Source organism: Callithrix jacchus, chromosome 5 (genome assembly GCF_049354715.1).
Source record: "Callithrix jacchus isolate 240 chromosome 5, calJac240_pri, whole genome shotgun sequence".
In the NCBI taxonomy this organism is placed as follows: Eukaryota; Metazoa; Chordata; class Mammalia; order Primates; family Cebidae; genus Callithrix; species Callithrix jacchus.
The window spans coordinates 26,920,151-26,944,309 of NC_133506.1; the positions used below are offsets into that span (position 1 = coordinate 26,920,151).

At 46.8% G+C, this 24,159-nt stretch overlaps 1 protein-coding gene across 9 annotated transcripts in view; it reads left to right on the top strand.

Annotated features, from left to right (window-relative positions):
• Positions 1-24,159, top strand: part of RIN2 (Ras and Rab interactor 2) — a 252,358-nt gene that overhangs the window by 209,900 nt on the left and 18,299 nt on the right. For all 9 annotated transcript variants that reach the window (XM_078371480.1, XM_054255260.2, XM_002747482.8 and 6 more), the window contains 3 exons: positions 3,290-3,362; positions 9,495-9,586; positions 13,625-14,761. In XM_078371480.1, the coding sequence (XP_078227606.1) occupies positions 3,290-3,362; positions 9,495-9,586; positions 13,625-14,761 (1,302 nt within the window). The remainder of the gene's footprint in view (positions 1-3,289; positions 3,363-9,494; positions 9,587-13,624; positions 14,762-24,159) is intronic.

Genomic DNA, 24,159 nt, shown 5'->3' on the forward strand with positions numbered 1-24,159 from the left:
CCGTGCCTGGCCAGACCGTGTCTTAAAAATGAAAAAACAGGCTGGGCACGGTGGCTCACGCCTGTAATCCTAGCACTTTGGGAGGCGAAGGTGGGTGGATCACCTGAGATCGGGAGTTCGAGACCAGCCTGGCCAAAAAGGTGAAACTCCATCTCTACTAAAAATACAAAAGTTAGCCGGGCGTGGTAGTGGGTGCCTGTAATCCCAGCTACTCCAGAGGTTGAGGCAGGAGAATAGCTTGAACCTGGGAGGTGGAGGTTGCAGTGAGCCGAGATCGTGCCATAGCACTCCAGCCTGGGCAACAAGAGAGAAAGTCCATCTCAAAAAAAAACAAAAACAAAAACAAAAAAACAAGTCCACGAGGCAAGAAGTCACAGTTCTAACTGGTTTTTAAATCCTCCTAATGTCCAAAGTGGAGCACAATGGATGTGTTGGTCGGAAGCCACTGCCTCTCCTCTTCCAGAAGCGTGGGCAGTGTGTGTGGAAGCTTCCTGGCTGTTCATCGAGGTCCTTGTGGCCAAAGGATTTTCCTCCATAATTTGACAAGGCCAATATCACTTCCCTAATCCTCTCCAGGTGACTTCAAATGGTTGAAAGAGCTTGTTTAAACAAAGCATTAGCCTGGTCATAACCGGTTACCACAGGCCTGCAATGCTTCCCAGCAGGGCCTGTTTGTCTTCTCTGTGCATTGAGGTGAAGGAAGGACTTGCTATAAGAACATTCAGGGAGGCTGCGGCGGGCGGATCACTCGAGGTCAGGGGTTCCAGACCAGCCTGGGCATGGAACCAGGGGACATGGTGAAACCCCGTCTCTACTAAAAACACCAAAATTAGCCAGGAGTGGTGGCGCAAGCCTGTAATCCCGGCTGCTAGGGAGGCTGAGGCAGGAGAATCCCTTGAACCCAGGAGGCAGAGGTTGCAGTGAGCCAAGATCAAACCACTGCACTCCAGCCTGGGCAACAAAGCAAGACTCTGTCTCAAATAAATAAATGCATAAATAATATTCAGATATTTTGTCATAACTTATAAACAGCTTAGTAATAAACACCACCTCATATTTGGATACTGTGCTTTCACAGAAATTATTTCATTTTTTAAAATTTCAGGTTCCCAGGCTGGGCGCGGTGGCTCACGCCTGTAATCCCAGCACTTTGGGAGGCCAAGGCGGGTGGATCACAAGGTCAAGAGATTGAGACCATCATGGTCAACATGGTGAAACCCCATCTCTACTAAAAATACAAAAATTAGCTGGGCGCAGTGGCGCGCACCTGTAGTCCCAGCTACTCGGGAGGCTGAGGCAGGAGAATTGCTTGAACCCAGGAGGTGGAGGTTGCAGTGAGTCAAGATCGCGCCATTGCACTCCAGCCTGGGTAACAAGAGCAGAACTCTGTCTAAAAAAAAAAAAAAAAATCAGTTTCCCCTACCATCCTTGTGGGAGACAAGGAAAGTCCTGTTTAGAGTCCATTTTCCAGATGAGAAAATTGAGGCTTGGAGAAGCTAACCTACTCCAAATCAGTTCCCTCCTACTTAACTCTACAGATTGTGACACACATGTGTTGTTTCTGTGTGTCTGTGATGGTATTTGTGTAGAGATACAGATTTTTTTTAGGGGGGGGGCTACAGAATTCATTACCAAAATAATACAAAAAAGAAGGTAAGTGACCAGGAGCAGGCTCACACCTGTAATCCCAGCACTTTGGGAGGCCGAGGCAGGAGGATCACCTGAAGTCAGGAGTTCAAGACCAGCCTGACCAACATGGAGAAACCGCATCTCTACTAAAAACACAAAATTAGCCAGGCGTAGTGGTACATGCCTGTAATCCCAGCTACTTGGGAGGTTGAGGCAGGAGAACCCCTTGAACCCGGGAGGTGGAGGTTGCAGTGAGCCGACTGCACCACTGCACTCTAGCCTGGGCAACAAGAGCAAAACTCCATCTCAAAAAAAAGAAACAAGCAAATAAGCAAAATTACTGAGGGTACAGAATGAGAAGAAATGCATCAGACTGAGGAAATCTTCATAAAACTGAGAAGACTTGGAATGTTTTGAGGAATAACAATGTGCGTTGCTCAGCTAAGGCAGCATGAGGGCTGGCTGGCAAAGTCATGATTATTCGAAGTCAGACCACTTGCTGCTCCAGCATTTGGAAGATGTGCAAAATGCCACACTGTCCACACTATCTTGCCAGAACGTGTCTTCTTTTTTTCTTTTTTTGAGACAGAATCTCACTCTGTCACCCAGGCTGGGGTGCAGTGGCTCGATCTCGGCTCACTGCAACCTCTGCCACCCAGGTTCAAGCGATTCTCCTGCCTCAGCCTCCCGAGTAGCTGGGATTACAGGTGCATGCCATTGTACCTGGCTAACTTTTATATTTTTGGTAGATTCGGGGTTTCACCATGTTGGCCGGCCTGGTCTCAATTTCCTGACCTCCGGTGATCTTCCCGTCTTGGCCTCACAAAGTGCTGGGATTACAGGCATGAACCACCATGCCCTGCCCAGAACATGTCTTCTGTGTTACAAAATTTGTACACTGGAACAGGGTGGAACAAGGAACAACATTTCAAGTAAATGGGTTTTAGAATCTTTCTTTAAAAAAATGTGAAAGAGAGAGAGAGAGAGAGAGAGAGAGAGTCTGTAATGCCCAGGCTGGTCTCAGACTCCTGGGTTCAAGAGATCCTCCCTCCTTGGCCTCCCAAAGTGCTGAGATTATAGGCATGGGCTACCATGCCTGGCCGGTTTGAGAATCCTTCATGTTGAATTTAACCAAAAGTTGATTTCGGGGAACCTCATTGTATCCTCCCAGTTCTGCATTCTTTCTGCCCTATGCCTTTATCACAGGTGCTCTGTTATGGCTAAAAGGAGTGACCCAGGACATGTGCGTCCCAGGAGGGTCACGAGATTGAGGGGAGTAGGGGTCTTGGTGTTCCCCGAGCCCTGTCCTGTGCTGATACAATCCAGACAGGTTGGCCCCTTGTCCCCTGCCCTTTGTGTTCTGAAGTTACAAAAAAAAAAAAAAAAAAAAAGCAATTGTGCAACTCAAGTCTGTCCTGGCCTGTTTACCAAGCACTGGAGCATGTGCTTGGCGTGAGTCAAGTGATGAACTTCCAGGTCAGCGACTGTTTACCGGCAGCTGCTGGCTGATATGCCTCCTCTGCACAGCTGGTTCTGATAAGCTCCACAGTAGTTTGTTAGAGAGTACCAAGATGGTCCCACGCACGTGGTGTTAGGGGGCCCTTCCTGTCCCAGAACGTGCTCAGGGACACTCAGCTGGTTTCTGAAATCTCTTTTCCAGCCTTTTCCCTGGAAGGCTCAGGAATCAGTTTTGCAGATTTATTCCGGCTCATTGCTTTCTACTGCATCAGCAGGTAAGGCCTCTTCTTCTCATATGGTTTCAAGGCTCTGCTCGGTGTGTGGGATATAATTAACCTGAGGTTTCTTGAAGGATCTAGAAGGCTGGGCACCTAATTGATGTTGGTGGAATAAGACTGGCTACTTCAGTAAAATTTTCACCAAGTAAACAGGTTCACCAAGTTCTCACCATGCCAGGCTTCAAGTCAAAACAACTCCCCCAGGCCCTCCAGACATAAATTCTCCTTCATATGATTATTTCTTCAAGCTACTCCCAAGGCTCCTTTCAGCCAGACCCATCATCAGGAAACACACACATACATGCACACATGCGCACATATAGGCACACGCACACACACGTACACACATGGGCACACACACATTCACACAGAAAGAGACTGTGCATGCAAACCTGTGACATTGAAAGGTTCATGGTAATGCTTCTGAAAACTCTGCAAGGGATGGAGTTCATTCTACAAACATGGGTTCCTTCAACCAGCCCATCAGTCTTGTCCTTCAGGCTGACTAGGTGCTCATGTCCTTTTCATAACCAAAGCAACTGTTTTGTCCTACAGGATGTTAAGTCCAAAATCATCATTTTTTTTTTTTTTTTTTTTGAGACAGAGTCTCGCTCTGTTGCCCAGGCTGGAGTGCAGTGACACAATCTCAGCTCACTGCAACCTCTGTCTCCCAGGTTCAAGTGATTCTCACACCTCAGCCTCCCGAGTGGCTGAGACTGCAGGTGCCTGCCCCCACACCTGACTAATTTTTTGTAATTTTAGTAGAGACGCGGTTTTGCCATGTTGGCCAGGCTGGTCTCCAACTCCTGACCTCAGGCGATCCATCCGCCTCAGCCTCCCAAAGTGCTGGGATTACAGACGTGAACACTGCACCTGGCCCAAAATCAGAATATTAACCAGAGTCAACAGGGTGTGCATTGTGAAAGGCTTTCTTTTCTTTTTTTTTTTTTTTCCATTTTTTTCTTTCTAGCAATAACAGTTTTTCCACATTAAGTGTTTTTTCAGTAATTAAGAATCAAAATTCTTGTTATCTGTGGGGACTGGCATTCTGCAGGGACTGGCATTGCCTCCTGTTACAGGACTGAGCTCAATCGGCCTCCTTTTCTTCTCTGTCTGTCCATGGCAGCTGATATGGCAGAGACAGGTTAACTTATTATTAGGATGCTTTTAAAGATCACTTCTCACAGCTATTACACATATAGGCTGGGGAGTTTATTTAGGTTTGGCTTGGTTTATTTTAATTTAAGGATCATGTTGTTTCTCAAAGACTGAGCACCTGTTGACTAGACTCTGCCAGAGTGTAGAAGGCATTATGCTCTTTCTTTTCTTTTCTTTTTTATTTTTTTTTTTTTGAGACAGAGTTTCGCTTTTGTTGCCCAAGCTGGGGTGCAAGGTGCAATGGCGCAATCTCGGCTCACTGCAACCTCTACCTTCCGGGTTTAAGTGAATCTCCTGCCTTAGCCTCCTGAGTAGCTGGGCTTACAGGCGTGCACCGCCATGCCTGGCTAATTTTTATATTTTTAGTACAGACAGGGTTTCACCATATTGGCCAGACTGGTCTTGAACTCCTGACCTCAGGCAATCTGCCCACCTCAGCCTCCCAAAGTGCTGGGATTACAGGCGTGAACCGCCGTGCCTGGCCAGGAGGCACTAAACTCTTTACTCCCTGAAGTATCCAGGTCGACTGAAGCTACACAATAAATGGCCTGAGGAAGGGGAGGCACTTCCAGAGGAGGAATTCAGTGCTGCTCACCAGCCGGACAAAAATGAGGGCCTCACTGAGAATGGGACCAGTACCTGGGAGCACCACCCAAGGGGATGCCATCTGCCTGCCATGATTTGGGCAGGATCCCTTAAGCCTGTGTAAGGAAATGTGCTGCCCAAAAAGAGGAGGCTGGTGCAGAAGCACAGCTCCCAACACACACACACACACACACGCGCACACACACACACACACACACACACACGGGCAACCACACCTGGTTAGGCCAGACCAGGCCTAAAGCCAACCAGGTGGAGGAGTAGGTCTCAATGCTAACATGCTGGCCAGAGATGATGTCAGTTACTATTTACTCTTCACAATTTGCTTTTTGGTAATTGTGAAGTTCTTGTGGAAAAATCATTACACCTACAAAGCAACATTTGGCAATAGCATAGAAAAGATAGCATCAGTGTTCGTGGCACACTGGAGTCCCTGCTGTCCAGTACTGTTTGAAGATGCAAGGAGATAAGGTATAGAAAGCCTTGTAAACTATAAAGCATGATCCCAACATAAGGTGCTCACAGGAAAACTCCAGCACAGATGTTTTGCAGCTAGGAAGGCCAGGATTAATTTCCCCATTTGTTCCAAAATGCAAAGATATTGGATGTTTTTGCTTCTCTTTCTCTGCTACTCATCTATGTTCTTGGCAATTGGTGGTTGATTTGCCCAGTGTTGCAAGAATATTTGTGACATCTTTTAGTTGGCTGTTAGTATATAAATATATTCAAGTAAAGAAAGTGATTGGATTGTTGGTTCTGGTGTTTCACACAGCACACATATGCAAATATGCATTGCATAAGAGAATTCACGAATCAATAAACATAGGATTTGCCATATTGGGAAGGCTCACTGAAAAGCGTCATTGACAATACAAACAGCGACTGCACACCTTCACCCACAATGCCTGGCGGCGCTCTGGTGATTTGGTGTCATCAGCGTGGTAGTGAGAGTACAAGAGCCATTTGGGGTCTTGTTAAAATGCAGAATCAGATTCAGTGGGTCTGGGGCGGTACCTGAGATTTTGCATTTCCACCAGGCTCCCTCATCCCCCTGGACAGGGGATGAGGCTATTGCTGCTGGTCCTCAGACCAGAATAGAGGAATAGAGGAAATAATAATTTTAGGGGTCTTCTATATCTATGCTAGGCACCATATATATGTATCTCTAATCCTCATGGCAACTCTGTAAATTAGGATGATGAAAACACTGAGGCAGGAGGAGTGAAGCACATGCCCACAGTCATTCCATCAGTAAGTGACAGTTACAGGACTTGAACCCAGGCCTGCCTTCCTGCCAAAGTCCCTATTTTCCCACCATACCATTCAGCTTCATAGACCTTGGGGTCCAACACACCTAGATTTCAACCCTCACTTCACCTCCATTAGTGCTGCGAGGCTGTCCTCCGGACGTCACTTGACTGCGTTGTCACCTGCTCCTAATCCACAGAATGGGGCATCGTGGCTTCCTCCCGGGGCTGTTCCAGGCCCCACATGAGTTACAGTGCCTTCTGCAATGTAACAGTAGTGGCTCGATGATCTTCGTCCCTTCCCTTTTAGAAATCTACATATAGAGCAAAGTGAAACAAAATAATTCTAGACTGCACATGGTTTAACTTGGGTGAAACATTTATATCTAAGATGATGGCTTTAGTTTGTTATGCAAGCTTTAGAATTGAGGCTCCTTTCTTTAATAGGATGTAAGTGAGAATGTCTCCCCGTGTGTGTGCATGTGTGTGCGTGCATGTGTGTGTGCATGTGTGCGCGCGCGCATGTGTGTATGTGTGTGTGCGCATGTGTGTGTGCGCGTGTGTGGGGGTGCGTGTGTGTGCGTGTATGTGTGTGTGTGTGCATGTGTGTGTGTGAAGATGGTAGGATACACCCTGGTTGGCACAGTGGGGGAGGATGCATATACAACCTCTAATTTTCTAGTAGATCAAAGCCTGAAACCATCCATTAACCAAGGACAGGTATGGCTTCCTGTCATATATCATTAAGAAAAACCCAAACAAATCCTGTGATGTTTAAGCTCCAGTACTGTACTGGGCAAGGTAAAAGCTAATATAAACATAGGTTGGTCTTGATGTGTGCAGCTTTCCCCGCAAATTGTCTGAGGAAAGTAGATTTTAATTAAGTTGATCCAGCCATACAAACACATATTTACAGGCTAGTTTGGTGTTACAAGGTTCTGGTTCCCATTAATCTTCATTTGAGATTATCATCAGGGTTGCCGCCCTGCCAGGTCAGGCAGCAGCTATTACAGACGTAGCCATCCCCTGCAGTGCTGCCTGCTTCATCTCAAGCAGACACAAGTGGACAAGCAAAGGGGGTGTTCGCAACACTTGAGGACAGGTAAAAGGTCTCCTGGAAGGAGGAGGTGCTCTGAGCCTGACCCCCAAGAAGAGCAGTCTCCTGGCTTTACATGAGCACAACAGTACAGTGTCAAACATTCTCGTTTTGTTCTTTTCACTGACTGATTTGCTATTCACTGTCAACAGCTTCCATGGCTCCAAAATTCTCCAGTCGTGCAGATTTAATCTGGTTCACCCAAGAACGTTGCCTAATTTTACTCTAAACAATAGGTTGCTTGGTATCGTTATTGTCAGTGGAAATTCTCAGCACATCTCATGATGACAAAATACAGGCAGGAGTTCCAAGTTTTGTTCCTTACGAGCACCTCCCAGCCACAGTGGCCTCCTTACTGTTCTCCAGCCATGCCAGGCCCTCCCCCACCCCAGGGCCTTTGCACCTGCTGCTCACTCTGCCTGGAAGGTGCTTCCCTTCATGATTTACCTCTTGACCACCATCAGATCTTCAGTCAAATGCTGTCTGCTCAAGAAGCCCTGCCTGGCCACCTTCACACTCAAACACTGTTTCCTTTCCTGCCTCACTTTCAGCCATGTCTTGCATCTCCTTCTCCTAGATTCTGTAAATTGTGTATCTGTTTATTGTCTGTCGGTGTCCCCTGACATGCAGCTCCATGAAGGCAGGGACTTCTATCTGTTTTGTTCCCAACCCCTGATGCAATGTCTGGCACATCGCAGATGATCATTAACATCTGTGGAATAAATGAATGAATAATTCTTTGTTTGTAAGACCATTACCACCATTCAAAACTCCTTTCGAGTAAGTCATAGTTATTGAATATTCGTTCATTCATTCAAAAGCACTTTCTGCCTGCGTCAGGACAGTGTTGTGCTTTGCCCTGCGGGGAGTTTGCCAGTGCTTAGAGCATGGTCCTAACCCTTGTATATGAACATGAGCACATGTTTAAGTCTGCCTTTGCCCTTTCCAAGAAAGCAAGTCATGGCCTATGGCTGTGGCAGGCCCCTGATGCTGGCTGGGCTCCCTCCTGTTGGGTCTGTTGCTCTCTCTGTCCTGTGTGTTTGTCATCTGCACATGGTGCCATGCTGCTTGGGTGCTGGGGTTGTTGGCATGAGAGGCCTTAGACTTGCTTTCCTTTTCAAAGCCCAGTCCAGGATCTAGCAGCATCAGCACCCTCTAAGAGCCTGGCAGAAATGTCAGCTCTCCAGTCCCTCCCGGATCTCTGGAATTGGAGTATGCAGTATAACAAGACCCTGGGCATCCATCTGCACTTTATTTTTTATTTTTTTAAGATGGGGTTTCACCATGTTGGCCAGGCTGGTCTTGAACTCCTGACCTAAGGTGATCTACCCGCCTCGGTCTCCCAGAGTGCTAGGATTACAGGCATGAGCTACTGTGCCCAGCTGTCTGCACTTTAAAGTTAAAGAAGCTCTGCCTTCAAACGCAGGAGAAAGTTTTGTCTCCAGCGCACCAAGGCCAGTGTGTGGGCTCCAACTGGAAGATTTCATAAGTCAAGCCAACAGGTATTCATCAAGAGCCTGCTATATGTAAAGCAATGGGCTAATTCATCTTGGTTTAGGATTCCACATTCCTGCCCAGGCAGTTTGGACTCAACATTCACATGTGCATGTAGTGAATGTTTTATATGCGTGCTGTAGACATTATATGTACATACTGTTTTATAAGCATGCTGTAGACATTATATGTACATACTGTTTTATAAGCATGCTAGATCTACCAACAGTGTCAGCATTTCCGATGTAAACTCTACATGACTTTTAGCTACTGAGCAGGACGATGTGGTCCCTACTCTGATACTCAGACTGTGCTGGCTTTTCTCTCCGCCTGTCCTGTGTGTGATAATACAGACAGGAATAGTAAGTGTTCAGTTCTACCACCAGGAAAGATAACTTCTGGCTGGTGTGGGATGGTGTCTATTTAGGACATTTTAAACAGTTTAAACTACATCTCTATGATGAAAATACATACAAGAGTTAGAAACCAGACGTGTAATCAGAAACATTCTCTCTTTTTCTGAGCAATCAGGGATGTTCTGCCGTTTACCTTGAAGTTGCCTTATGCCATTTCAACAGCCAAGTCGGAGGCTCAGCTGGAAGAACTGGCCCAGATGGGACTAAGTAAGTGTGGGCCCCCTGCCTGGGTCTATCTAAAAATGAATCCATGGAGCAGAATCAATGGTGGGCTCGCTGAGGCTACATTGCTCCATCAAACACACCTATGGTCAAAAATAATTCCCATCTTCCTGGAAAAACTCAGCTTTCAGGTCCCTGTGTTCCCTGAATCACAGTTTCTGAGATTCTTCTTCTACATCTAATGGTCAACCAGCTCTCAGAAAGATTGGTGCTGAGTTTGCCGGGGTAACTCTTGAATGTCCCCAGCTTCTCCATCAATGAGTTTGGGCTACCCAAAATGTTGACGTTCTAATGCAAACATCTGTAACGTGTTGGCGTCTTCCCTTTCTGAGGCATCTTGCTGGGGAGAGACAGAGCCTGACTGAAAGGGAAACCCAATGTGGTGCATCCGGCATGCATAATTGTTTCTCTTTTTGAGGGGCACACGGGCATTGACAGCACTTCTGTGCTTTAAGGAATTTGATGGCGCAGAAATCGAGAGTAACACCTGTTCCACTTCCTCTCTTGCTGTCCAGTTCTCATTCTGCTGTTCCGGGCCGTGTCCTAAGCCTGTCGTGGATCCCTGCTCTGGCAGCTGGGTACTTACTTGCTTCCCCATCCTGCCTCTTTACCGATGTCCCCTAAGTCCCCATGATTCTGCGGGACAGTGGTGGACAATGGATCTCGCCCACTCTAACTTCTTTTCCCCATTGCCCTGAAGGAATCTATGTGGGTTTAGCTTTTGCAAAAAATGTTCCACCTAGATCAAGGGATGAAATTCTCTTAATATTTAAGGACTTCACTCACTGTGATACTTGACCCAGCACATAAAAGATATATGTATTCCTCCTTTGGCATTTTTTTTTTTTGAGATGGAGTCTCACTCTGTCACCTAGGCTGGAGTGCAGTGGTGCAATCTCAACCCACTGCAACCTCCCCCTCCCAGGTTCAAGCTATTCTTCTGCCTCAGCCTCCCAAGTAGCTGGGATTACAGACATGCACCACCACCATGCCCGGCTAATTTTTTTTTTTTTTCTTATTTTTAGTAGAGACAGGGTTTCCTTCACTCTATTGGCCAGGCTGGTCCTTTGGCATATTTTTCTTTTAATTTAAAAAACTTGTTTTGAAGCAACTGCCATTTCTGAGGGAGCCTCAGAGAGGAGCCTGGGCATAGCTTTGAATTCCCTTCTGTTGAAACTTAGATTTTTTTTTTTTAGAAGGAGCTTCATTCTGTCACCCAGGCTGGAGTGCAGTGGTATGATCTCAGCTCACCACAACCTCCGCCTCCCAGGTTCAAGCAATCCTCCCATCTCAGCCTCCCAAGTAGCTGGAATTACAGGTGCATCCACCATGCCTGGCTAATTTTTGTATGTTTAGTAGAGACAGGGTTTCACCATGTTGGCCAGGCTTCGAAATCCTGACCTTAGGTGATCCACCCATTTTGATCTCCCAAAGTGCTGGGATGACAGGTGTGAGCCACCGCTCTCAGCGGTGAAACTTAGATTGTATCTGTAGAAGAACTGCCCTCTTGTGGCCAGGTGGCAAGACTGGGTAATGGGATTTAGAAAGAGAATCCTGGCAAAACTCTCGGGCCATAGAAACGTCCCTATTTAACACTTGCGCCTTCTTTTGCAACAAAGTTCTGCATACCTTTGGCGAAAGATTAAAATACTTGCTGAAGTCAATATTATCAACTAGATTCTAGGCTTCTTGAAGATGTGTACTGGGTCTCAGTTCTCTCTGGTGACCTCTGTCCACATAGCTCCGGTTTGATGATCCACAGGCAATGTGTACTTAGTGCTGAGTCTGCAGAACCAAAGTGTCAAGGACAATGCTTGTGGCATGCCAAGAGAGAGGTGAAAAGAGTTTTTTTCCAATGGCTGCTAACTAGATGCGACTGAAGTCTAATGAACAAATATTCAAGTTGTGATTATCAGTGTGCATATTATCCACTTTGCGTAGAGATAGCATATTTTAAAATTCTGTGCCTCGATAAAAATACTGTTCCTCAGACTGATATTTCTTGAGGGTCTGCTTTGCGGCAGACACTGTGTCCCAGACCAAGGACTCAAAGGTTAATCAGATTCCTTCTCAATCCCTGTGCCCCTACCCACTGCCAATGAGGTTTGTAGTTTATATGGGAGACACATATACACATGAACTAAGTGCACAAAGCCTTACAAAGGTGTTACAGCTGTGACAGTATAAGTCTAAGAGGATTCAAAGGAGGGAGAAGTAACTTCTCCAAGACATGCTGCGCTAGCCATTAGAACATGAGGCGGATCTACGTGTAATCTGAAATTTTCCGGCAGCCACACAGGTTAAATTGATTGTAATGATTTATTTTGTTGCATTTAATATATCTAAAACATTATAATTTCTAGAGGTAACCAACATAAAAATATTTTCAAGGTATGAAATGTTTTACATTCTTTTTGTCACACCACGTATCGAAACCCACTGTGTATGTTATACTTAGAGCACGTCTCGACTCAGGAAAAATGTTTGTCAGAAATACATGGTTTGTATTTAGATTTCATTAAGTTCACAGTTGAAAAAGTAGATTCTCATAACCAAGTTCCCAAGATACGTAAACGTTTTCCAGTAATTGAACTGAGCATCTAAAATTTAAATTGGTTGACAGGGAATGGGATTTGATATTGACTTCCTCCGTTGCACTAGCCAACTTCAAGTGCTCAATAGTCACCTGTGGCTGTTGGCTTTCTTGTTGGACAGGGCAGGAATAGGGAGAGAGAAGGAGGGATACAGGATCGATTTCCTAAAGCAGATGACACAGCTGTCACCACACAGACAAGGCACGGCCAGGAATCCCAAAGAGCTTCTCCTCGGTGCCCCCATGGCCAGTCATTCTGTGTCCATGGGAAAGAAAGACACTGCCAAGGCATAGCTAGAGTTAGAGAATAACCTATTCCAGGCCAGGCGCAGTGGCTCACGCCTGTAATCCCAGCACTTTGGAAGGCTGAGGCAGGCGAATCACCTGAAGTCAGGAGTTCAAGACCAGCCTGGTCAACATGGTGAAACCCCATCACTACTAAAAATACAAAAATTAGCCAGGCGTGGTGGCGTGCATCTATAATCTCAGCTACTTGGGAGGCTGAGGCAGGAGAATTGCTTGAACCTGGGAGGGAGCTGTTGCAATGAGGCAAAATAGCACCACTGCCCTCCATCCCAAGGAAAAAAAAAAAAACCTACCCACATGGAAGTTATAACAGGCACCACTGATCACACCACTACCTCCCTCAACTTATATGGAACACTGAGACCCATCCGCAAGAGGAGGCGCAGGCAGCACAGATGACTAAGCAATCGGCATTACTTTGCAGAGCATTGCATATTTATGAGCATGGTGAGGAGATCACAGAGGACTCGGGGAGTAAGGGCCCCAAACCACAAAGGTGAATGGTTGGGCCTGCTTGCTGTGGTTTTTCTGCTGATGGGACCCATGAATGTAGCTTTCCTCCTTCGGTGGTTTTAATGCTGAATGTGTAAAACCCTGGGCAGATTGTGTAACATCCCGCAGGCCCAGCTGCTGTCCTGCCCATTGACGGGGAACTTCAAGGACCCATTCCTTGGCCGGCAGCTGCACCGTGGAGGGCATCCCAGGAGAAGCTGTTGGGAAAGGGTGGTGTTGCTTTGGAAGCCGGTTCAGTTTTTGTAAAGCAAGTCAGGAAGCCCCTTTTTTGAGGTGACCTTTTTAGAGCTCATACTGGAACAATTCCAGTTCTTTTTTCCCCTTCCTGCTTACCTGTGAAAAGGCAGAGCTGGAATCCTTCGTTGGCCACGCCATTTCTCCAGGGCTTTGAAGGTGACAGGCCCCTGGAGCCTTCCTATGGGCCCACAGCTGGGCCTGGCAGCCTTTCTGCCCTTTCCAGTAAAGGAATGCAGTAAACCCGAGTACAACGCATCCCCCCCTCCCACCCGGCAAGACGCGCCTTGTCCTGCAGTGTGCTTGTTTTAATTTGTGAAGGAATGGTCCGAGTGTACTGTATTTACATTCTTGTGTTCACTGATAATGACTTTCAGATTTCTGGAGCTCCCCAGCTGACAGCAAGCCCCCGAACCCTCCACCTCCCCACAGGCCCCTCTCCCCCGACGGCGTCTGTCCTGCCTCCCTGCGTCAGCTCTGCCTTATAAATGGAGTGCATTCTATCAAAACCAGGACGCCTTCGGAGCTGGAGTGCAGCCAGACCAACGGGGCCCTGTGCTTTATTAATCCCCTTTTCTTGAAAGTGCACAGCCAGGACCTCAGCGGAGGCCTGAAGCGGCCGAGCACAAGGACTCCCAACGCGAATGGCACGGAGCGGCCTCTGTCCCCCCCACCCAGGCCCCCGCCACCCGCTATTAATAGTCTGCACACAAGCCCTCGGCTGGCCAGGACCGAAACCCAGACGAGCATGCCAGAAACAGTCAACCATAACAAACATGGGAACGTAGCTCTGCCTGGAACGAAACCAACTCCCATCCCTCCACCCCGGCTGAAGAAGCAGGCTTCTTTTCTGGAAGCAGAGGGCGCCGCAAAAACCTCGAGCGGCGGCGGCCGGCCGGGCGCGGGCCCGGAGCTGGAGCTGGGCGCAGCTGGCAGCCCAGGTGGGGCCCCGCCTGAGGCCGCCCCGGGCGATTGCACAAGCGCCCCGCCGCCCAGCTCTGAATCACGGCCCCCGTGCCATGGAGGCCGGCAGCGGCTGAGCGACATGAGCATTTCCACTTCCTCCTCTGACTCGCTGGAGTTCGACCGGAGCATGCCTCTGTTCGGCTACGAGGCGGACACCAACAGCAGCCTGGAGGACTACGAGGGGGAGAGTGACCAGGAGACCATGGCGCCCCCCATCAAGTCCAAAAAGAAAAGGAGCAGCTCCTTCGTGCTGCCCAAGCTCGTCAAGTCCCAGCTGCAGAAGGTGAGCGGGGTGTTCAGCTCCTTCATGACCCCGGAGAAGCGGATGGTCCGCAGGATCGCCGAGCTGTCCCGGGACAAATGCACCTACTTCGGGTGCCTGGTGCAGGACTACGTGAGCTTCCTGCAGGAGAACAAGGAATGCCACGTGTCCAGCACCGACATGCTGCAGACCATCCGGCAGTTCATGACCCAGGTCAAGAACTATTTGTCTCAGAGCTCGGAGCTGGACCCCCCCATCGAGTCTCTGATCCCTGAAGACCAAATAGGTAAGTACCTGCTGTTTTTAAAAATATAAAAATCTGTCGTAACTCCGTCCGGGCAGCGCAACCTATGTTTGTTATTTTTGATGAAGCTTACTCCGAAGTTCAAAACAACAGCCAACTCCACCTTCTCTCCCTATTGGGATGGAAAAATCAGTTTCTCAAAGTAGCTGCTAACTGCCAGGCTCAAAAATGTTTTCGGGAGTGGCAGATTGGAGCTGCAGAGCGATTCTGTTCAGGGATGGAGTTCGGCCCTCTGCCGGTCCAGTTGCAGCCTCCTGTGATAACATGTGTCTGTGCGTGTGCGTGTGTGTGTGTGTGTGTGTTGCATGTGCTAGCAGCGTCTCTGGAATTGTGCTTCTCTGCAGGCTGTACATACATACAAAAGTGTTTTTGTTATTTTCTAAGAGGCAGTGGGTATTTTGTTCTGCCTTGGTTGCAAAGTAAACTTTGTATTGAGGTGTAGCATATGTTCAGAGAGCACAAAACTCAGGGATGCATTGGAAAGTTTCCACCGCAGGCTTACTTGTGGGACAAGTGCCAGACCCTGGATAAGCAGAACCTGACCAGCATCTAAGGACCCCCGGCCCCCCGATCTCCCTCAAGGGCACCATCCTGCTGGCTCCTCATCCCATAGACTTCTGTGAGAGGCACGGCTTGGGAGTAAGCAAAAAAAAAAAAAAAAAAAAAAGGCAAGTTTGTATTGTGTACCTTTAAAATAAGTAACATAAGTAACAGTTTGGAGGTCACATAAAAGGTGTTTTCTCCAACATCAAGGGGAAATACTCTCTTTATAATCTCAACTATGCCATGAGTTGCTAGTGGTTACTCTGGCCAAGGCAAATTTGAAATTGGCAAGCGGTCTTTTTTTCCAGGGTGAGAATGTTGAAGGGTTTTTCGTTTGTTTGTTGTTTCTAATTTCAGAAGGTCGACTCTCAAAGGTTAATTTCGAGACTTTATTCACCAGGCAGCAGGAGCCACTGGAGCTACCAAACATTTCCTGGCAGTTCAGAAGTGAAACCCCAATTTTTTCTTTCTGATTGGGTCCATTTGTTGAAAGTAGTAAACAGTGTGATAGAGGCTCTTTCTCTCTCTTTTCTCCTTTAAGAGATTTTCAGCAGCTCTTTGATTTTCTCACAAAGGAATCAAAGCCGTGTTTGTTTTCTTGTGGTTTGACTGAGGCCAGGCCTGGTTGATCAGGGCGTGGTTAAAGCTGGGGTGTTGCTGGAGTGAGTGGCTAAAGGAATGTGCCCTTGTGAGGTGCCTTCTAATTAAAAAAGGCTTCAAGGAGAGGGCAGAATATCCATACAAGCTGCCTCTTTCCCTGACCCACCAGAGACCCCGTCTAAAGGGAGACCATATCCGACTCAATATTAACAGGAACCCAACCTGCAGGGGAAGCTTCCTCTTAGGGGCTGGGGTCCGGGAGTGCCGGGCGGGGGGCGGTGGTGCAGCCAGGCAGGCGCTGATGTCAGGCCTGAACTATGTGGCCAGTGGCGCCAACCAGCCCACAGTGCCTGGCCTTCCCTCCCTGCTGATGCTGTACGCACCAACCCAAGTCCGTCCCTTCCCGGGAAGCTCTGCAGCCAGCTCCTTTTGTTGTCAGGTTTGGATATGGTACTTGCTCTTAGAACTCAAGGACTCACTCGTTTTCTACAAAATCATGCTGAAAATTATACACTTCACTACTCTAGAAGGACACGGCTTTTAATTTAAAATCATTATGGAGCTTCGAGTATCAGCCCGGCAGCCGGTCCAAGCTATTCCAGTGGGTCCTCGCCTCACCCCTGTGAGCAGGCATTGGCATCCTTTACGGATTGGAGGAAGACAGGGAGGGCCATGCCAGGCCATGCCATTTGTCTGCCTGCCACACTATCTAGTAACGAGCAGGTGCCGTATTTGGATCTGTCGGATACAAAGCCCATGTTTGCTGAGCTCACTGTTCTGCTGCTGCTGCCTGTGTTCCTATTTTCTCATCAGAAGTTCAGGGGAATTGTAATAGCAGGGCCAACCCTGTGTTGCGGCAGCTTAGACTGACGCTCTCTGTTGAGGCATGGTATGGCCTCCAAAAGCATTGCCATGTTTTTTCTGTGGGTTTATTTAGTTTGGTTTTTAAAACTTTTGCACTGAAAGCAGTCAGTTCCTCCTGCTTCTTCACCAGTGAAACATCATTCTGTTTTGAAAGTGCTGGACTTTTGAAATAAAGAAGGTGAATGGGAGAAGAGGTCAACCTGAGAAACTCATCACAAGCCCAGGTGGAAGGAAAGATGTGACCCTAATGGTTAGAAAGCCAATCCCCATGGAGATGCACTTTACTAGATTACTCTGACAAGAACGTGGACTTAGTCAGCCCACTTGTCTATGTTTTACATTTTCCTAAACGAAGGAATCACTAGCTTACTAAGGACTTGTCAGTACAACACCTTTAAGACTCACAACTGACTCGGGGTTGGTATATTTGAATAGATATTGTTCATGTTTTGCAAATTCAGGAACAGAGGCCAGGATGTGTGGAGTGACATGCAGAGGTGATGTCTTGGTTAGGAGAGGGGCTTGCATTCAGTCAGATCTTCTTGCTTGTGCACTAATTCCCACTGTATCTGACTTCCTGTGCAAAACACCAGATAGTCTTCACTTTGACTGCCACCCTCAGAATTCCAAGCCTCAAATTTGTTCTGAATAGGTGTCCACTGATGCCTATAAGGGTTTTTGAGAATGCCAGTTGGGTTTCTCTGCTTTAAAAAAAAGTCTAGTTCTATCCTCATTTCCGATAACTTCTGAAGAAGATAGCTCTGAACTAGAAGACAGAATTCTCATTTAAAGCCTAGATTTATGGGACATCCTGAAGTCAAGAAGGTAGCAGGATGTATTACACTGGTTTAATCCATGTATGTTAAAGCAGTCATTCTTAGTTGAAAATGACCCTATGAACACATGCATATGTCTCTGTTTAGCATATGGAGATAATACTCATCTGTCTTCTTCAGAGAGTGATTCTTCAGTTGCATAGAGAAAAGCTAATGAGAAAAACAAATAGTTCTCACTCACTTTCTTTTTGCCCAAGTGCTGGTGTCACTATCCCTTCCAGCACTTTCTAGACAAGTGCAAATGATCAGCAGAGAATCTATCTCAAAACTGAAAAACTGCCCCGTAAATGATTATGGAGAATTTGCATTCTATTTAGACTATGCTTTGGAGCACTTCCAACCAAAAGCACCCCCATGCAGAGGTTCCTGAATCCATGTTCATTGCCTGGCACCAGCTTGGTTCTCCTGATTGGAGAATGAAGCCAACACGGGTAAGACACGGGTTTGTTCCCGTGTGTGCCAGTTCTCCATTCATTCCAGGCCACTTACCAGGCTTCCCACCCAGAGAGCCATCACCTATTCTCACCCCTCCAGAGTGGTACATGGAAGAACAAACAATCGCTTTAATACGAGTGTGCAGTTTTGGGGCCCTACTTAAAGCCTTGGTATCAGCCGCCTCATGGACAGTGTGCTGCCCTCATTGCTGATGTTCCATGCTATAGGATGTAAACGGGGTGAAATCACTTCCTGCTCCCACACATGCTCCTCACTGGTGGGAGTTCACATCCCCAGCCCACCACTCTTGCTTCAGTCTTTTCAACCCATGGGGGAAATCCATCCACAATTTTCGGTAGAGAAATCTTTGCTTTGCAGAACTTGGTGCAATGTTGTGGTTAGTGTTTTCACTTTAGTAAAATAGTGTTTATTTCCGACTTGATGTCAGCCTTAGGAAGTCCCTCTGTTTTCAAGGCCTGTTTCAAGAAAAACAAAATTTGTCCAACTCCAAAAATGTGAGTAAACTTAAAATTTTCTATTTCATTCAGATACTCACCACAGACGATCAGCAGTGATAGAAAAGAGCCAAATGTTCATATTCCTAAAAGCCAGTAGGGAAAACAAGATGGTACTGTGTTTATTCAAGTGCCACAAATCAAAATGTGCGTTTTCCCCAAAGAGCAATTTAATGATTTGAAGAAAAAGTATTCTTAAAATCAATTACCACATAGTTCAAAGATCACTTCGATTTGTGTGTCTGAGTGTTTTTTTGTGTGTTAATAGAGAAATGATATGGAAAATGTGGTTAGACATCAGGCAGTACAGCGCACATAGAAAAGGGGATTGAAATGATTCCCAGGGAGTTAAACGATCATAACTACTCTGGTTCAGATCTGTTGTTTGTTTTTTTTAAAAACGCATAGTTAAGCTGGCTGTAGCTTCAATATCTAGTGTGACTTGTTTTTAATTTTTCAGGTCACAGTGTTTTTCAAGCCCCTAAGTTATCTTTTTTTTTTTTTTTTTTTTTTTTTTTGACAAAGAGCTATTCTGGGGCTGGGCGCAGTGCCTCACACCTGTAATCCCAGCACTTGGGGATGCCGAGGCAGGCAGATCACCTGAAGTCAGGAGTTCAAGACCAGCCTGGCCAACATGGGGAAATCCCATCTCTACTAAAAACACAAAAAAATTAGCCGAGTGTTGGTGATGAACACGTGTAATTCCAGCTACTCTGGAGGCTGAGGCAGGAGAATTGCTTGAACCCAGGAGGCAGAGGTTGTAGCGAGCCGAGATCGTACTACTGCACTCCAGCCTGCGCAACAAGAGCAAAACTCCATCTAAAAAAAAAAAAGCTATTCTGAGAGGTGTAGCCAGGGAAGAATGTTAGTGCCAAATAGAGATTAAAACCTTGAATCTTCTGACTTCTGATCTAGTACATGTGACCCTATCGCCTAAAGGATCAAATGCCCTTGCAAAGTTAACAAGAGGCAGATAAAAAGAAGAAAGATTGCGGGGTGCAAAAGGGATACCTATCTTACGTCCCAAAATAAGAAGCACCTGTTTCTCCCCTGTGGGGCATCCTTTGTTGAATAATTGTCACTCTAGGGCATCAAAACGGGGTCAATTATGTTACATCAACCAAAACAAGGCGACACCCTGGAGTTGTGACTCTGACCCTCAGTCCCTGACTCCATGATGGCCCGCACACAGGTGCTGTTGGCTCCGTACCTCGGAAAGACCTTACTCAAAAGGTGGGTGGAACATCACAAAGTACGTCATATGAAGACATCTGCTCCAGAGTCTTTTCTGGACATATCCCTAGAGTCTTTTGACCTCCCAGGCAGGAAGCATCACCAGGTAAAAGAGGAAGTCATGTAGGAATTGAGAAACTTCACCCAAAGGACACCTAAAATGCTGGATGAACTGTGTGGCAGCATCAGGCTCTTTAGGGCACACCCATGTTTTCCCACCCCTCCACTCCAGCCAAAAGGAGGGTTCCCACTGGCAGTCTCTGGGAGGCCAGCACCGCGTAGACGTGGCCCTCAGGTCCTATCCACTGCCTTGTCCCACTAGCTCAGTCTTGCAACAGGGAACAAGTGGAGCAGACACAGCCCTCACTCTCTCCTCGCAGACACCGTATCCACTTTGGAGCTTCTCAGTTCTTGTCCAGGTCACAGCCGCCTCCTCTGTGGAGTCAAAGCCTATGAATTAAATGCATCCCATGTTTTCAAAAGAGCCAAGTGAGAGCATCGGTCATCACTCCTCATGGGCGGCCCTTTATGGTTTACAAAGCACTTTGATGTATAGAATCCCCTTCAATCCTCCGAATGCCTTCAGAGGCTCTATTTATTGCCCTTACTTCTATAGATGAAGAAACCAAAAGCGTAGTAAGGTCAAGTTAAGATGCAAGCGCCACTGGCACAGACCCCTGGCAGGCCTTGTCTGCACCTTTCATGGCAGGGAATTACCACTACCTTCCGGTTGGTTTTATGTGGCAGGAAGGTGACCTCAGAGCTGAAGGCACATCACACCGGAAGGTACTGTTGTCTGCATGACTCATCACTGACCTTGTTCTCCTGATCCCCTGTGTGCCAGGTTTCTGCCCTGTAAAATTAAAGATTCCCTTCTTTCCATACTGTTTTTGGAAGCAAGTCACTTAGCACTGCCCACACTCAAGGGATGGGGTGGAATTAAGCTCCACCTCCCAGAGGCAGGCAGATCTACATAAATTCTTGAAATTCTTCCATAAGGTAGCCTTGAAAGGTTTCTGACCCATTCAGACTCTGCATCTGACTGGAGTGCCTCTGCAACCCCAGGTGGCCTGCCTTTTTTTTTTTTTTTTGCCCAGTTTGTAATAGAGGATTAGCAAAGTGCTGTCATGGTAGCCCCGGTATCATATTTTCAAGATCCTGCCTTCCACCCTCCTCAGCCACCAGCTCTGCTGGCATGAGATGGAGGAGTTTCTTGGCTGAAAGGCAGGGGTGTGTGGTGGCTCAGAGGAAGGGCTCAGTCAGGGTTAGAAGCCCTGACTCTGCTGCTGCTGGGCTATAGGTGCTTGGTCATGTTTCTTAATATCTCTGTGCCTCAGTTGCCTCACATGTAACATGGTATTGTGGACACAATCGTGCTCTGCCCGCCGACACTTCTTACCAATCTGATATCCAGCTTCTAGCACCTGTGACATTTTGCATGAGGTTTTCCCATGCCACCAGAGCTCTGGCCCAGGCTGGGCTAGAAAGGCTGGGGAATTGATGCCCATTCACCTCCAGGAGCAGCTTCAACCAGGGACTGAAGGGAGCAAGTGTATCCAGAAACCAGCTGCCTCTCCTTCTGAGGGGGCAACTCTAAGGCACGTTCAACGCTGCCTCTAGGAGTTCCCCAGCAGGCCTGCGCTCCACCTGCCATGATAACTGGCTTAATAAAGCAAACGTCATTGGCTGCCTTCTCTCCCAGACCAAGGCTTCCTGGGATCACTTCCCAAATTTAACCATTCACATTCAAATTCTTGTCTCAGGATTGGCTTCTGAGAGAACCCAAACTAAGACAAATACGGATCATGTGCCATTTTAGTCGAAGAGTTGTTTCAATAATTGTAAAGTGCTTCCTAGTGCTTAGAACATACTGAGCATTCACTCAATGTTAGTTCCGATCCTTAATCCAGTAATACAGCCGAAGGAAAACATGTTAGCACATAAAAAAAGAAAGCATCAACTCGTCTTGCCCTTTTTGTACCAGGGGAGGTCTACATGCCTGCCATCTCCTGACTTGTTGGAAGTGGAAGCAACATGGTTTGCGTTTCTTCTCCCCTACCTGGCAAAGTCACCTGACTTCCAAGCCTCATGGCCATCTGTAAAATGAAGGACAGTAGTTCCAGCATCGTAGGGCTGACGTGAGGGTCAATAAGGTAATGCACATAATATTAGAATAGGAAGTGCTCAAATAAATGCCCAGTAAATGTTAGCAATTCTAAATGTTTTACATTTTCACAATTTGACTTCCCTACAAAAAAGGCCCATATCTTGTTATCAAACATTAGCTTCTCTTTCTACTGCTTTACCTTTAAAATAAACAATTGCTGGGCTCGGTGGCTCACGCCTGTAATCCCGGCACTTTGGGGAGGCCAACGTGGGCGGATCACGGGGTCAAGAGATCGAGACCATCCTGGCCAACATGGTGAAACTCCGTCTCTATTAAAAATACAAAAATTAGCTGGGTGTGGTGGTGCGTGCCTGTAATCCCAGCTACTCAGGAGGCTGAGGCAGGAGAATTGCTTGAACCTGGGAGGCACAGGTTGCAGTGAGCTGAGATCGCGCCACTCCCCTCCAGCCTGGTGACAGAGCAAGACTCTGTCACAAAAAAAAAAAAAAAAAAATCCTAATGCTAAAACTAGAATAAGCTAAGAGGCCATATGATTTAAACTCATGGATTTTTACATTTTAAATGTGTTTATGTATTTAGGAGGTACACATGCAGAATTCTGACATGCGTATGTTGTGTAGTGATAAAGTCTGGGCTTCTGGTGTACCCATCACCTGACTGGTGACCAGTGGAACCCCATAGGTAATTTTTCAACCCTTACCTCCCTCCACCCTGACCTCGTATCTTTGTACATACTTTTGGTTGTAACCTGTACGTTTTTAGTGCAATCATGCATTGTTTAAAGACAGGGATGCATCTGAGAAGTACACTGTTCGAGAATTTTGCTGTTGTGGGAAGATCATAGAGTGCTTACACAAAGCTAGCTGGCATAGCATACTACACACCAGGCTGTATGGTATAGCCTGCTGTTCCTCGGCTACAAACCTGAATAGCATGTGACTGTACTGAATAGCGCAGGCAACTGTAACACAATGCGAAGTATCTATGTATCTAAACATGTCTATACACAGGAAAGGAACAGTAAAAATGCAGTATCAGAATTGGATGGGGCCAAGCACAGTGGCTTACACCTGCCTGTAATCCCAGCAATTTGGGAGACTGAGGTGGGTGGATCACCTGAGGTCAGGAGTTCGAGACCAGCCTGGCCAATGTGGTAAAACCCCATCTCTACTATAAATACAAAAATTAGCCAGGTGTGGTGGCACATGCCTGTAATTCCAACTATTCGGGAGGCTGAGGCAGGAGAATCTCTTGCGAACCTGGGAGGCGGAGGTTGAAGGGAGCTGAAATTGTGCCACTGCACTCCAGCCTGAGTGACAGAGTGAGACTCCATCTCAAAAAAAAAAAAATTTTATGGGACTACCCTGGCATGTGTGGTTCATCATTGACCAAAACTCATTGTTATGAAGCATGTGATTATATTACGTGGTTTGGACTCTGGGTGTGGTTAGATTCCCTGGAGAATACTGATGTTTACTTTGTGTTGTTTTAACAATCACCAACTCAGGTTCAGACTGCTGGCTGTCTTGCCTTCTGTGGACAGCGATTATGATAGCCATCCAGACGCTGGCAGTGAGACGGGAGGGGACTTGGCCTCCCATGGCTCCCAGGGCTCTTTCTAACACAAGCAGTTTCTCCAGTCTTCAGCTTTGCCTCTCGGAGTCTCACTGCCTCTGGCCAGCAGCGAAAAAGCAGAAAGTGCACAAACAAAGCCGATGAGCTGCTGCTGGTCTTGTGATATTCCCTTGCCTATCTCCAGCCTCTGGATTCCACGCTATAGGGTGGTCAGCATGAAGGAAAGGGTCAAGGTTTCTGTCATCCTTAATTGGGGAGTGAATCAATTATAAGAGAAGTAATAAGAGTGAATTCACTTCTTATCTAGAGGCCAACACATTGAATACTTCCTATAAATTACTACAGTAAGTGACATTTAGTCAAGGAAGAGCCAGCAATTGCTATGGTCTCTACCACTTTCCTTTTATGGATTATTTTGGGGCCAGTTGATAAAATTTTCTTAAGTATTTTCAGAAAACTTGTTTCTAGTTTTGGTCATTTAGAAATATTTAGTTTCTAAAATTCAGTATGTTGTGCCTTGAACGATTTTTTAGTATTTGCTTGTTATTAGAAAAATAGAAAAGAAATGAGTAAGGCTGGGCATGATGTCTCACGCCTATAATCCCAGTGCTTTGGGAGGCTGAGGTGGGAGGATACCTTGAGACCAGGAGT